General features: G+C 38.7%; 1 protein-coding gene and 2 long non-coding RNA genes across 6 annotated transcripts in view; 2 read left to right on the top strand and 1 right to left on the bottom strand.

Moving 5' to 3' along the window:
* The window catches only part of LOC141350026 (uncharacterized), a 413142-nt gene that overhangs the window by 176022 nt on the left and 220785 nt on the right, over positions 1 to 16335 (bottom strand). The gene's annotated exons all lie outside the window — the stretch shown is intronic.
* The window catches only part of LOC129422195 (NLR family CARD domain-containing protein 3-like), a 113332-nt gene that overhangs the window by 95296 nt on the left and 1701 nt on the right, over positions 1 to 16335 (top strand). For 3 of the 4 annotated variants that reach the window (XM_073854085.1, XM_073854086.1, XM_073854084.1), the window contains 2 exons: positions 7173 to 7346; positions 16041 to 16214. In XM_073854085.1, coding sequence (XP_073710186.1) covers positions 7173 to 7346; positions 16041 to 16214 — 348 coding nt within the window. The remainder of the gene's footprint in view (positions 1 to 7172; positions 7347 to 16040; positions 16215 to 16335) is intronic. The other variant, XM_073854087.1, reaches the window with a different exon arrangement.
* Positions 1400 to 4015, top strand: LOC129439903 (uncharacterized). The gene is made up of 3 exons (XR_012357902.1): positions 1400 to 1494; positions 2382 to 2441; positions 3135 to 4015. It is a non-coding gene; the product is annotated as an uncharacterized lncRNA (long non-coding RNA).

Genomic DNA, 16335 nt, shown 5'->3' with positions numbered 1-16335 from the left:
CTTTACATGTCAAATCCGGTGACCGTCTGTCTCTCTCTTTCTCTCTTTCTTTCTCTCTCTCTTTCTCTCTCTCTCTCTCTCTCTCTCTCTCTCTTCAAGCATTTCTTTGTCTGTTTCTTAACTCTTCTTTTTCTTTCTTTAAGTTTATATTTTTTTAGTAATATTTCTTCTCACAATGCCACATCAAATGTTTTCTCATTTGAACATCCAAGCATCCTATTTACTAATTCTCCACACAGTAATTGTTCAATCCTTATTCTTCCAATAATGTGACTGCCAAGATATTATCTTGTATAATTGTTTCTAATCTTAACCACTTCACAAACTTACTGGTTTTTATTTTCCATTTATATTCTGCAAATACACTCTAAAAAACGTTGGGTTGTTTTTTCAACCCAACTGCTGGGTTGAGCCAGTTGGGTTATTTTGTTGGGTTGTTTTATCAGTGTTGGGTAGTTTTTGTGTAACCCAACTTGTTGGGTTATATGTTGGGTAATTTTGAAGCAGAGCCAACTTAATAGATACATATAGCTGTTTCTCAATATTACTTTGTCTAGTCCACAAAATGTATTTTAAACATAAGTTCAGGCGAGAATATATATGTATAATGTTCAAATTTGCAGTCGGTTTGTAAAGTGGACGCATATTTTAAAGTTTAATTTCACAAAGTCGGAATGTTACCGGCAACCGTTTCCGGCCACCGGGTGTCAGTGTTGTTCTTCCCCAGAGAGAAATCCTCCCTTTCCCCACACAGACGGTCAGCTGAACTGCTTCTCACTGCACGTTACCTGACGCGGGAGTTTACTACCTCAAGATTCATGAGCGGTTTTTCATCGACTTATCTTTGATTTATTTGAAGGAAAAGGTTTGTATCATTGTTTTTAATCATTTAAACTATTTCTGAATGCAAAAGTATGCAAAATGATGGTTCACAAGACATAACTCTTATTAAAAGTTTTATTAGCTTCCGTTGGCTAGTCTGTAATGCCCAGTAAATCTGAACTATGTTTATGCTTGCTTTTAAATGATTTAAATATTTCGTTTGATCAAACGTTTTATGAAATATGTCTAAAACATGGCTTTTAATAATTTTAGGAACGTTAGAATGTAACGTATTCTAATGGTTTAGTAATTCAGTTTAAAACGGATAACGTTGATATGAGGAAGAACCGTGTACGTTTTAAATAAATAATCGTTTGTTGTAAAAGTTGAAATCAAACTGATGCTTTTAATATCATGTTTAGATCATGAAACGTTAGCATTGAGTTCACAGACAGGGTATCACAACAGATATTGTGAACTCTCATTTGGTCTGTGTAACTTAAGTTACAGACATTTTTGTCTTTTTCAAATGTTTTTGATAATGCCCACTTAAATCACAGTTTTGGCTTTTTTCCACAGACTCTGATGGATAAAAGATGGATATTTTTTCCTGGAGAAGCTAAAACAATAACTTTCAGGTTCTGATACCAGCTTTTACAACGTTATTTACAGGTAACATGAAAATGCACTTGTTTTTTATTATTTAAAGTGATATGTTGATATTACAATGAGGCATATCAAAGCATTTCTTTATTAAGAATCCCTGCTTATTTTGCTGTGAGTATGTCATTTTCAAAAGTGGTAAGTAAGGTTGCACGATTAAAGGAATAGTTCACCCAAAAATTATATTAAACTCATGATTTACTCACCCCCAAGCCATTCGAGATGCATATGTCCATAATTTTTTAGACGAACACATTTTGAGATATTTTAGAAAATGTCTTAGATCTTTCAGTTAATCAAATGTAATGTTACAGGGTCCACTCCTTCACATCCAAAAAATTTTCATCCATCCTTCACAAAAGAAATCCAAATGGCTCCACGATGATAAACAAAGGTCTTCTGAGGGTAGTCCGCGCCATTTTGTTTGACTTGAAGGAGTGGACCCCATAACTTTACATTTGATTAACTGAAAGATCTAAAACATTTTCTAAAATAACTGAAAATGTCTTAGTCTGAAAAATGATGGACATATGCATCTTGGACGACTTGGAGGTGAGTAATTCATGGGTTTAATATCATTTTTGGCCCAACTATCTCTTTAATTGTATAAAATTGTCAAGCCTATCTCATCTGTAAAGCCGGTTCTGTGATTAGTAGTAAATTGCCATCATCTGAACACACATGAAGCACCATTTACTACACGCAGCCGTAGTTCACTGACAAGCTAGCCCATATAGCATTCATTATCGCATAAATTTACATTAAAGTTTTATTGAAAATGAATGCATGATTTGTCATTTTCAATACAATACAACAATACAATAGTTGTTTGCTATTATGACAATGAGTATTATGACAATAAAGTTACTAATTTAACCTAACTTTTTTCTCTACAGAACCCCATGATGATATTCCAACTCCTGTCTACAAAAGTGGGAAGAAAATCTTAAGTCTATGTAAGTAATGGAAGTATTGCACACTTTGCTTTGCAAGCAACCGAAAACATTTAAAGGAATAGTCTACTCATTTTCAATATTAAAATATGTTATTACCTTAACTAAGAATTGTTGATACATCCCTCTATCATCTGTGTGCGTGCACGTAAGCACTGGAGTGCGCTGCGACGCTTCGATAGCATTTAGCTTAGCCCCATTCATTCAATGGTACCATTTAGAGATAAAGTTAAAAGTGACCAAACACATCAACGTTTTTCCTATTTAAGACGAGTAGTTATACGAGCAAGTTTGGTGGTACAAAATAAAACATAGCGCTTTTCTAAGCAGATTTAAAAGAGGAACTATATTTTATGGCGTAACAGCACTTTTGGGAGTACTTCGACTCACCTGAAAAATCAGCTCCCCTTCTCCCTCTTATAATGGGAGAGGGAGGGTGTTACTGCGCCGAGTCGAAGTACTCCCATAAGTGCTATTACGCCATAAAATATAGTTCCTCTTTTAAATCTGCTTAGAAAAGTGCTACGTTTTATTTTGTACCACCAAACTTGCTCGTATAACTACTCGTCTTAAATAGCCCAAACTAGATGGTACATTTGTGTGTATGAAATATGAATTGTTTGGTTTTGTATAATAATGCTGCATCATGCTGAGTCTTTGCCTGCATTCTAACAAGTGTTTGTCTGTTTTCAACAGGTTGGGACCAACATGGTCATTCTTCTGAGAGGCTGAGGTGACAAAACCATTCCCATTTGTCCTTGGATTGGAAGATGGCGATCTCTGCAATCAAGCCTTCGTTGTTTTTGACAGACAGTCACTCCAGCAATACACCCTCCTTGGTGATGTTGACATGTTTTATGTTTTGGACATTCATTTTACTAAGCAGTGCACATCAGTGTGGGTGTTTTTGAAGACTGTTGTTTACAAACTCCCAAGAACGGAATCCTTTCTATAAGAAGTCTGTGTAGTTATTTTTCATGCTGATAACTGTTACATTAACCATTTCTTATTACACGGTTCTCTAAAATGCTAGATTCTGATTGGCCAGTCGTGACATTCTACTACTGCTCAAAACTAAAAACTCCAATGCTGCAAATCATTTTGACAGGTACAGTCTTATATTACACAAAAATTAAATATCAATGTCTATTAATTACATATCCGACATTAAATTTACAAATGATTAAACCAATGTGTTCGTGACATTTGTCCTGAAGAAACTGTTGGGGCTTTTTTTCTGTGATGACATGCTGCCAATACATTATCCCTTACGTGTACAACTTTTTACTTGATCTAATTGTAATGTTAACTGGGTATGTGTCATTTTAGATTGCGAGATATAATACTAATATATTTTTTATCAGAAAGTTGATTGTTTGTGTAGGGCTATGTACTCTTTTATTGTTCATGTGCAATAAATATGCTTTTTCAATTAAATCTATGCTTTGTTATTTATAGACACCACAATGAAAGGTATGAAAGCAATTTAAACCACAAAATTTCAGCTTTAAACACATTAACCAAACATTGGGTTGTTTCTACCCAACAAAAAGTTATTTCTACCCAACAGATGGGTTAAAAAATCAACCCAACTTGTTGGGTTAAAATAACCCAGCGTTGGGTTGGTCCATATTTAACCCAGCGTTGGGTTGCAAAACAACCCAAGTTGGGTTAATTTTAGCCCAATGTTTTTTAGAGTGTAGTTACTCAGATTCCCAATGTGTCTTTAAAAAGAGATTTCCTTTAGAATATTTTGTAATATTTTGTCAAATACCATCACCAACATTTGTCCTTTTTTGAACAAGCAAACATCCTATTGATCACATTTTTTATTTTAATCAATCATTTGAATTAGTTATTCAATTTCTAGAAGTAGCTGTGTACTTCACTATAATATTTAATATTGTTAGCTACAATAACTCATAACCACAATATCTTCAAATCTCATCTTTAATACTCAGCATTTATAACTGTCTCTTATTCATACTCATACTCATATTCGCATACATTTTTTAAAACTTTATCCCCTTTTCTATAGTCTTAAACAATCGTTCACTCCTCTAGTGTAACAAAACACCTCTCTGTCCAGTGCCACAGAAGGGAAACACACCCACTCCTCACTCAGCCCACACGCTTTCAATCTCAGACATGCTCACACAGACTCATGCTATCACAGACACATTACACTCTCACACAAATCAAATAAAACAACTCTACCTAGAATACCTGGCCAAGTCCGTCTTTCCACTTCACTTCCATCAACATGAAAAAGACTCACACAATTTACCAATCTGACATGACAAATAAATCTAAAACAAAATCTCTCATCAGCCCGGGCCTTTCAAAACAACAAGACAACTAACACATAGACCGTACCTACAGCCACCTGACCTACAGCATTTGAGTACTCTTCTCTCGGAACCCCAACGTGTCTGCCTAGACATTAGTGATGTTACGTTCGTGAATGAATCGTTCTTTTTGAACGAATCTTTTAGGTGAACGAATCGTTCTCGTTCACGCCATCCATTGACTCATATTTCTCGTTCACTGAAATTTTCCTCCCTTCTTGAGGAGCATGGACAAATGAAGCGCGGCTTTCTTTCTGCCTTCAAAGAGTGACAAAAGTACAAGCCAATGGCAATCAAATATGAGCTGTGGCCGAGCATATGATTGGCTAAACGTACTGAATGAATACGCCCTTCACTGACCGAGTCTGAACGAACGAGAGAGAGATCGCGTTCTTAAACAAACTGAATGACTGGTACAAGTTACAACCTAATGAATGAGAGGGATCTTACAAAAAAGCGAGTGCAATGTAAACAATCCTGTGAAAGAATCATGTGGTTTTGTTTTAGTAAAGTTATAGTAACCATATTAAGGCGGGCTATTTACCTTAATACAAATGATTATCAAGGTAATTACTGTAGAAAAATTTGGTATTTCTGTTTAATATAGTTCTACTACAATTATCTTGGTCACTCTGGTTACTGTAGTAAAAATAAATTAAATGTGTGGCAGCTGTTACCCTGAGCCAATCGTCTATATAAGTTTGAGCTGCTGAACGAATCCACCCTTTCACTGAACTTTAACGTTAGTCAGTCATCTGCGTCTGAACGAAGTCTTGAACGACAAGACCGAAACTATATGATTTGTGAACGAGGATCTGATGACTGACTGAACCAGAGGAGGCATGCCAATCACTCACAGCACGGGAGTCTTTATTTACAACAAATCCAGATTAGATGTACTATAAATGTACGTGTGTCTTAATATATTCTGTAGCTTGATAAAATTATGCTTAGTATTTCACAATTTGAGCTTTATTAAAAACTAATGAGTTTTTGCAAAAAGTCTTTCATTGTCTTATAACACATAATGACACACATCTTCGCCACCTATTGGCGTATTTATGTAAAATTAAGAAATGGTCACTGAACGAATCAGTGAACGAGTCTGAACGAATCATTTTGGTGAACAAACTGAAAATGAACGAGTCACTTAAATGAACGAAAATTTCCATCACTACTAGACATGGTAACTCTCAGGTTCCTTTGTTCTTATCATTTAGTCTAATAGTCTTTAATTTAGTCTTATTATTCTGGAATGTGGAAGAGCATTTGTGATCTTACCACCACGAGCCATCTCAGGTGAACAATACAATCTTTAAACAACCAAATCTGCTTATCTCTTTGAGGTGGCCAACTGATTGCATTGCCCATTGAAAAAGCTGGCTGTGGTCTCTGGTTCTGTGCTCTTTTTGATGTCCCATCTGGTGTCAATTGTTTTGACCAAACCTTTAATTTCAAATGTATGCTTGATAACCTATAAACCAAATTGTTAACCAAAAATCAAAAAAGCATTCATGTCAATCCCTTTATTTATTTGGGCTCCCTTTATTTTTAGGGCTCATTCTTGCACACTCTAACCCTTTATCTCCAGGGCTTATAGACAGTCATTTCACCCTACACCCGCAAGACAGCAATTGCACCCCCCTTTGCAGCCTGCAGAGACTGCCCAAGGGAAATTCTCTCCCTGCTTACCAGATGCAAGTTCATATTTCTCTCACTCACTCACACACTGCAGCTGCAAACATACTCATAGTTCCAATAAAAAAACACGGTATTAACTTATATACCAAAACAAAATGATCATTGCACCTCCAACCACATGGTCAAAAAATAAAATAAAGTATACCACTTTAAAGCGGTATACCGTCAATATCGGTAAACACTTCCCCAACACGACATTGACCTCTATATCATTCACTTCCCCGACAGACATAGACATATGCAACCCTGCATACAAACTCTTACGCGTTCTCTTTCACTTAAAATCTGTTTCAATTCACTGTGATCATCAAAGCCAACTCATCAGTAAGTAAATAAAACGCTGCGAGGGTCCTCCCGGTTGGACACCAGATTTTTAGCTTTTTTAAACCTCATATACGAGCATTTCTGTTTGACTGCGTCAGATGCTGTGACAGTCCTCCAGGTCGGACACTTAATTTAGCTTTTTTAAACCTTATACTCAAGCATTTGCAAACTCGTGAATGTTTATATAATCATCTATTGATGATTGTTCTTTTTGCTACTGAAATACAATGAATTGAATAATGTAAATACAAAGTAATGCTCATAGAAACAAGTTGATAGTTTTTTCCTAAGATCACACAAACACTCATCCTGAAGTTAGACAGAACTCTGAGAGATCATTCATGTTCTTCACTCTCTGTAGGCTGTGGGACTGCAGTATTACAGATGAAGGTTTTATTGCTTTGGCTTCAGCTCTGAGATCAAACCCCTCACATCTGAGACATCTGAATCTGAGCTTTAATAAACCAGGAGATTCAGGAGTGAAGCTGCTCTCTGATGTACTGAAAGATTCACGCTGTAAACTGGAGAAACTAGAGTAAGTGTTATTATTTAAATGATTTTTCAAGTGTTTGTGAGGACAATAAATCTGTCAGTGATAATACTGATTTAAGATGATTATTTCTTAACTACATTAATAATTTTTTCAATAAAAGCTTTAACTGATTCAATGATTTAATTTAGTTTATAGATTAAAAAACATAAATAATAATACATACATAAAAAATAATACATAATAACTTTTGTTATCTACTGAAAAGTGATGCAGGAAACACTTAATGTTAATAATTATATGTTAACTAAGCCATTATTAGAAAATAATTAAATACATTAAACAAAAATTACTCATCACATTATTTTATGTTTTCAGTACATTGAGTGCTTATGCAATTTCTGCTTGAAATTCAGGTCTAAGATCAGTTTCTTTAATTTAATCCAAATATTAAGTAAGGGAAAATGTACATCCAGCCGGTTATTATCACTGAATAAACGCTGACAGGATGATCAGGAATTGTATAACAGTCGGTTGGATGAACATTATCCCGCTTCAGCTGATTGCTATGAGTAAATAACTGAACACAAAATATTATTTAAAAAATATTTGATTAGTTCATTTGTAGGCTAATACATACGTGTTAAAAAACATGCGCACCTAGGGATTTATTTGATTAAAGTGTTTCCACCGTAGTTTATGTGCATTTTTTCTTATCGCAAAAGAAATTTATCAGACTCAATTATTATTTTTTTAATTTATGCACATCTTGGCGTTTCCATCCAGCATTTTTTATGCGATACCCCAGAAATGCACATAAAAATAGGTGGATGGAAACAGTTATATTCACTTCCAACACCACGCTCCTTAATGTTTGCCTATGGATGTGCTGGCCAGAAAATATGGTGTGTTCAGGCACATTGCTGGCGTGTTGTTAAACTGCAGCATTTTTTTTATGTAAAGGCTATATTCGTGATATGCACCTATACAGTAGGCGAGTGCACAACATGCAGAAACTCTAAAGTGGGTCGCACCCTGGGCGAGAAGCACGGCACAACGCAGTGTTGCTCCATGTATCTGTAAATTGAAGAAATTATTTTCTATATGTACACACACACCGGCGGCTCCTTACAGCGACTGTGACTCTGAATGCTGCTCAAATTCCTGCCACACACCACTCACATAGTTTAACATTAAATAACATCTTATTTGTCCACAATTGTTAACAATTGACATAAGCTGCTAATGCATCTGGAAGTAGACACTGTCTGACTCAGATCGCGCTATTTAATGTGCACGTATTTGATACCTTCGAGTTGTGCTACACATGGCGCTGCACTTCTCACCCGGTATGCAAACTCCTTAACACGCTTACACACAGAGAGATGCTCAGGAGAGCACAAATATTACAAATGAAAGGATTACCATGTAAAAAATTATGAAGATAAAAATTCCTACATGATCATAACAGTGCATGCAGTGACAGTCGCGTGAAGGAGTCAGATTGGTCAAGGGCGAGGCACTGTATTCAAAAAAATGCTTCAATACGTAGGATATTATATAAATTTATATGCATATGTACTTATATTTATAAAAATATGATTGTTTCAGTAACTTCATTTTAAAATTCATTGTCTTTTATAATTAAATTAAATAAAAAAACTATTGGATGATCTAACTATTATTGTATGAATTATAATACTTCTATAGCCTATGTATTATATCAATTTATTTATATCATTATGTACTTATATTAATAAGATTGGTTCAGTTTGAAATTCATTATCTTTTATTATTAAATACAATAAATAAATTAAACTATTATTGGATGATCCGCAACCTATCCCCCCTCGTAAAGATCCTAAAACTTAAAAGATTTTAGTTTATTAATTTGATGAGATTACAAAACTAAAACCTGTAACACTTTACAATAAGGTTCATTAGTTAACATTAGTTTATGTATTACTGAACATGAACAAACCATGAGCAATACATTTGTTAGAGTACACTGTAAAAAGTCATTCTGCAGGCTTGTAGATTTGATGAAATTGAAAATGTAAACTTTATTTCATAAAATTAATTTCATGTAGTTTGGTAATTTTTTTGTGTTAAAATTCTTTAAAAATGACTGGAATAAAAACAACTTATTGTTTCTGTGAAGGATTTAGCTATTCTTATTGTGTATCTGCAAATGTAGCGAATACTGAATAAATCCAACGTAATACGAATGAGCTGTTTTAAATTAAAAACCATTTCAGGTTGAAATTCAGGTTGTGAGCTCTGAGCAGACGGATTTAGGAAATATTTCTGTTATTGTGCCAAAATTAAATTTTTTTTAAAGCGTTTCAGTCGAGAAAGTATGTTTTTTAAACAAGAATCTGCAGTAGGTTCATAAAGATATCGCCTATTTAAACATTTCCTTTGAGTTTTTGGCAATGGGAGCTCCAGAAAATCAGCGGGCACTCAGCGCTCATATATACCGGACAACAGCGCCTCACCTCAGCCAGTCTTGCTGAAAATCAACGCTGGCTGTGACGTCAATGTAGTGTTTAAACTGTGGATAAAATTCATTTCAGGTAAATTTAACGGGCAATCGTTGGTCTTATAATGCTTAGGTTACTCACGTAACCCTGGTTTCCTGAAATAACGGGAACGAAGCATTGCATCAGTTGCTGAAGCTATGGGGTGGAAACTCCTGTTTACTCCGCGATTGAAGCCTATTGGTAAACGTAAAAAATACAGACCAATGACGTTTGAGCCTGCGCGGGTCAAGCGTCAAGAGCTCATTATTATTCGACTGAAGCGTGCAGCCGAATAACACTCACTGCGTAGATGTTTGTAGCACGGCAAGAGACGCAATGCTTCGTTCCCGTTATTTCAGGGAACCGGGGTTACGTGAGTAACCTAAGCGTTCTCTTTCAATACAGTTCACTTCGCATTGCGTCAGTTGCTGACGCTATGGGGGAACGTAATCCCATCACGCCGTGCATACACAACGGACTAAAGTGCCTTACCGGAGAGACACTGCGTGTGGCCCTATATCCAGCATATTCACAGCTTTAAAGCAAAAGTGTAAGCACCATATAAAATGTTAACCTGCACACGGTGGGGTTTAAAGCGCACCGGGAGCACATAACATAGCACAAGATCACCGAGCGCGCCGCAGGTGTGCGAGATAAGTAAATTCAGAGTCACGTTGGTGAGCTCGCTGAGCACACCGTGGTGTACACATAAAACGCATGAGCGTGCATAATTGAGCCGAGAGAACCTGCGCTCGTAGGGCAGGGACGTCTAAGCTGTACAATCTGACAAACGTAGACGGCGAAGACGTAGCAGATATCAAATATAGATACCCCTGTAGACCAAGTCCATGATGAAGCCACACTCGCACAGAGTGGGCTCTAACATATAGGACATAGCTCATAGAGGGGCATTAGCCAGTGCAATGGTTTCAACGATCCATCTAAATAACCACTGTTAGCAACAGGCATACATAGTGAGTGATCTGCGAAGCTCACGAACGGCCGATCTGACTATAATATGCGGCAGAACGGTTCGTAGCGTGGGATTATACAGATACCACAATAGTGTGAACCCAGGTGTGCCCTCGAGTGCATCGGGATGCATATAGGTAGTATTATAGTGCACAGATCGGTGAGCTTTCCAAGCGCGCCGTAAATGTGTATTGACTATAAATTGCACGGGCACAAGGGGAACACTTGAGTACATAGTGAATGCATATAGATGAATCAGAGTGTTATAATGCACAGGCTGGCAAGATTCTCGAGCGCGCCATCATGTGTTCTGATGTATGTGTACAATGCAACCTGATCTCACGAATTTCCGTGGCATAGTCACAGAATTTTGTGCTCATTTTTCCGTGGCATTCTCACGGATCTCCGCATTTTTCTGTGGCCCTGCTACGGACTGTCTTTTTCCGTGGCATTCTCACGGATTGGTTACTCAACTGTTTTGTCCTATTTTCTTACCATTTTTGCTTCGGTTTAGGGTTAGATTTACATGAAATGACATCCCTACCCAACTCTAACCCCAACGCCAGGCAACAATTGTTTAAAGTTTAGAAAATATAAAAGAATAAATCAGAAAAAATAGTATAAACCAATATTTAAAGTGACATACTAACGCAAACACCAAATCTAACCCTAAACAGAAGCGAAAATGGTTTGAAAATAGGAAAAAGCAGTTGAGTAACCAATCCGTGAGAATGCCACGGAAAAAGACAGTCCGTAGCAGGGCCACGGAAAAATGCGGAGATCCGTGAGAATGCCACGGAAAAATGAGCACAAAATTCCGTGACTACCCCACGGAACTTTGTGAGATCATGTTGGTACAATGTATGTGTCACAAAGCATAAAACAGCCATGTATAAAGGTGAGCTTTTCCAAGCGCATCTTTAGTGTATACCGAAATGTTATAGCGTGCATATGTGAGCTTCTCTAAGCGCACAGTGGACGCATATAATTAAAATCCATGTTGTGCATACAGATGAGCTAACGGGCGCACCTTTAATGCAACAAACCTCGGTAGTGCGCGAAGCAGGGATGTCGAAGCTGTAAACTGACAGCGGGGACTAGCCGGCCATGTCACAAATGTCAAATGAGAAACCTCTAAGACCATGCCCGAGGAGCTAATCCATACATGGAGTAGACTAACAACGAGTGAGCATCATTGTCACAGGAGGTGATAACGTCAACGATCCATAAATAACCTGTATTGACAGGTGCGCTAGTGAGTGATCTGTGACACAGATGAACAGCTGATCGTCTGATGTACGTCAGACGTATCTGTCATACATAGGGATGGGTATCGTTAAGGTTTTAACGGTATTACTCTTACCGGTACTGCTTAACGGTCCGGTGCTTTAACAGTATTCTTATCGGTACTTTGGCCAATGTTAACATTTGATCACGAACCTATGTTCACATGATTAAGTTAATTGTGTGTCTGCATTTCATTATTACAAATTAATTTCTGGATATCATTTCTAAATATTATACATATATTTATTAATGCACCAGCGTGAAAGCTGCAGAAAAAATACTCTAAATAGGATATTTAGGCTAAATAAATGTTTACATGCTGATTTTTCTTTATTTGGGATTTTAAAAAGAAGTAGAAAATATGTTGAATGCATAACGTTCAGAATTTCTCCCAAAAGAAATCAACAGAATTTCAACGTAAGGTAAGCAAACCAATTAGGGAGATTGCTCATTTAAATCGTCTTAAACGAGATGCCGCGCGTCTGACTGTGCGTGCGCTTTGAGCTCGCTTTCCGAGCGTCATAGACGAAACTTATTGTGGCGGGTAGCAAGCTCACTTGAGGTTGATATTACCCTTAATATCTCAGAGTATTGGAGCGAAGCGGAAGTGTGAGCGTCTTCGGATCCGCTGATATAAATCAGCTATATGGCCGAAAAACGTCATAAACCGCTTGGCTGTAAGCCTTTGAGTGGTCGCCCGGAGAGGGCGCGATTCAAACGCTTGGAGCCATGAAACAGTCTGAGGCTGCCGTCTCTCTAGGAAGAGAAAATAACAGCCGTAAGAACGTGCTTGTTTGCGCCGTCAGTATCTTAGTGGAGAAACTGAGGTGGGCTGCGAGCGAATTTGGCAGAAAGGTGTTAGAGACACCGTACAGCCGTGGGGTGTCAATACATAGTATATGGCCAAACCGGGGTTTTTTCGGCAAGCGTCGATACAATTATGGACGGCGGGCCGTGTGTGCATATTACTGACTGCTTGTCAGTGTGTTTAGAGACACCGTACAGCCGTGGGGTGTCAAAACACAGTATAGTAAGCACGGAAATTGCTCTTAGAGGAATTCAATACCGTTCACCACTATAGTGAGGTCGCATAACCGACAGTATTACACAGTATGTTTTGGATAAACAGCACACAGAAAACATTTCAGGGCAGTCCAGCCGAGGCGCGACTTAACCCTTCCCTTCCCAGACAGTTCGTTCTCTGTCGACGCAGCTGTGCTGCGAAGACCAGAGCTCGGCCGTTCAGGTGCACGAGCCTCAGTAGTGACGGTGACCAGAACGGCTCACAGAGCAGAGCAGTATGTCTAGGTGGTTTAATGTCAGACTGGACCCATCACAGAGAGAGAGTCTGCCGTGAGACCCGCGGTTTTGCCGTTTATTAAAAGGCATAAACCGGGTATATAAGAATGTACCAATATTCAGCGCACTGATATAGGACGGGACTGAATAAAGGGAGGTATTCGGGCCTCAGTATATTATAAACAAATTCGTTCTGCCTCTGATTCCGTCTAAACCAGAGAGAAATGACCGGGCAGACGAATATTGAGCTCTCCCGAAGTGAGACAGACTCAGGCAGGTTAAGCTTATAATAAGTGTTTTTAGCACTCCAATAGAGGCGTGTCCACCTTATCGAGCAGACGAATGAGATTGCGCCGCTCCAGGAGGGGAGGGGCATGAAGCTCTGTATAGACGAATAGTGAGCTCTACCGAAGTGAAACAGATTCATGCCGGTTAAGCTCTTATAATGAGTGTTCTTAGTGCTCCAATAGCGGCGTGTCCGCCCTATCGAGCAGCCGAATGAGATCGTGCCGCTCCAGGAGGGGAGGGGCATGAAGCTCTGTAATCGTTGAACACTAGACAGCTGCATTTGGAGGCAGCAAGGACTAAGACCGTGTGCTAACTCTAAGAAGCCGTTAAGAGACCTCACAACTGCGGGGAAAGGAGCAAGGGACTCCGCGACCGTAGAGCACGAGAGCTGTGCTATGACAGGGAACAGGGGCAGACCCGCCCGTGTTTGCTTGTCGTATGCATCTATCTTAGTTCTACGGTTCCCCCGCTTGTTCATCTCAACAAGAGAGGAACGGCAGAGGGGAGCAGCAACACAGAAAGAACAGCCATGCGTCGTATGCACTCGGGGGATTCATATGAATGTCCCAGAGATCTCGCCACTGACTGTGAAAGCAGCGAGGGACTCTGTGAGTGTAACGCATGAACGGTTGCGTTGTGACAGAACACAGGGGGGGCTGGCCCATGTGTGCTTGTCTATGCATCCATCTAGTGTCATGGCTCGCCGTGTGTTCATCCCGGCGAGAGAGGAACAGCAGGGGGAGCACGAAACATGGATAGGACAACCGATGCATATAAGCGTGGTCCCGGCGTGGGAGGTGCCAGACCGGTGACGCGCTCGGGAAAAATTCATAGCAGAGAGGCTCACTCGAGCCGCTGTGTTGGACGCTATTACAACATCGCCTGCTCTTTTAGCTTATAGCTTTATATTAAAAATATTGATCTTACCGGGCGGCCGCAGGGGATACCTCGTCAGGTATGTGTCCGCTGCACAGGACTCGTACCACGGCAAGCGAAGGCTGTCTTCGGTTCTCGGCCGGAAAGCGGCCGGGGAAGACATTAGACCTGGATTCTGCTCTCTTCGGTTCTCAGCCGGAAAACGGCAGGGGAAGACACTAGGCCTGGACTCCGCTGCAGGGCTTGTGTCGACGGCGAGGTAAGGCTTCTTCTTCGGAGCAGGGAGAGGTTCGCGCTGAAGGAGAAAATTAATGAGCTCTTGACGCTTGACCCGCGCTTATATAAGGAAGTGTGCATGCCGCGCGCGGGCTCAAACGTCATTGGTCTGTATTTTTACAGGCGTTTACCAGTAGGCTTTAATCGCGGAGTAAACAGGAGTGTCCCCCATAACGTCAGCAACTGACGCAATGGGAAGTGAACCGTATTGAAAGGGAAGCAGTGTTTCTTTGTATAATTTGTTTGTAATTTGTAAATATTAATTACAATAAGGATTAATATGAACTGGGTTTGGACTTAACTTTAGCTTTAGGACCTTAGGAGGTCGCATATCTAGCATGCATTCGTCATCAAGACTGTCTTATTTTACGATATTAACAGTTGACTTTTATTCTTAGTTAATCGTAACTTGTTGAAATATGCATATGACTGAATGTAATACTTAGTTAACTTAAACAAACCTGGCTTAATGGCGTATGCAGTCTGCATATGTGACCTCCGCAGTCTGCACCCTTCGGATTCAGAAACGGACTGCGATTGGTGGTCCAGCTGTAACTCTTTTTGGGTGACAGAAAAACTGACCAATCATACTGTTCCTCTGAATTGGTGGGTTCTCTTATTACTAACTTTCATAGATATGTATGTATCTATTAGGACAAATTCCGCTCGCTCGCTCTGAGGTTCGTGTTTTAAAGATAAATGTGACTTTACTGCGGTCTTGTTCGGTTTATTTAGTTTTGTGTTAATTATATCCACAAAGTATTCAATTAAATTGGTAATGTAAAACTATTCTCCACTGTAAATTAATTGTGTGCTCAATTGCGACACCCTGTGTTGAATTTTTCCTGCGGAAACATGATCCATTGCTGACTGAATTGTTTGACAAAGGCCTCTTACTGGAGTTTTCTGCTGCCCACCGAAACTTGAAGCATTACTGAGGGAAAATGTATCGTTATTCACTTAATTCCACAAAAGGTCAGGAAGATATTAAATGTATAAGTTATCTTTTTAAAATGTTTAAGCTTTCTACATAACTAATGTTAACATCATGTTAACTAATGTAATTAACTAATGTTAACTAATGAACCTTACTGTAAAGTGTTACCCTAAAACCTAACCATCAACAAGGACTAGAAAATAAAGCTAAACATAGAAATGAAATTTTAATGTATGTTTAATTTATTAGCGTTTCAGCTAAGGGGTTTTCTCTTTTCTTCAGTCTTTCCAGTTGTGGTATTACAGATGAAGGTTTTGTTGCTTTGGCTTCAGCTCTGAGTTCAAACCCCTCACATATCAGATATCTGGATCTGAGCTATAATAAAGCAGGAGATTCAGAAGTGAACATGCTCTCTGATCTCAAAATGGATCCAAATTGTAAACTGGAGAAATTATAGTAAGTTTTTGACTCTTTCATCATTTAGTTAGTGATGTTTTTATTTTATTATCATGCAGTGAAGTGAGTTTCATTTTACAACAGATCTGTGATGGTGTATTATGTCTGATCTTTCTCTTTA

This window comes from Misgurnus anguillicaudatus, chromosome 16 (assembly GCF_027580225.2).
Source record: "Misgurnus anguillicaudatus chromosome 16, ASM2758022v2, whole genome shotgun sequence".
Lineage (NCBI taxonomy): Eukaryota > Metazoa > Chordata > Actinopteri > Cypriniformes > Cobitidae > Misgurnus > Misgurnus anguillicaudatus.
Note: the sequence above shows the minus strand (reverse complement) of the source record. Positions and strands in the feature narration are given on the sequence as shown.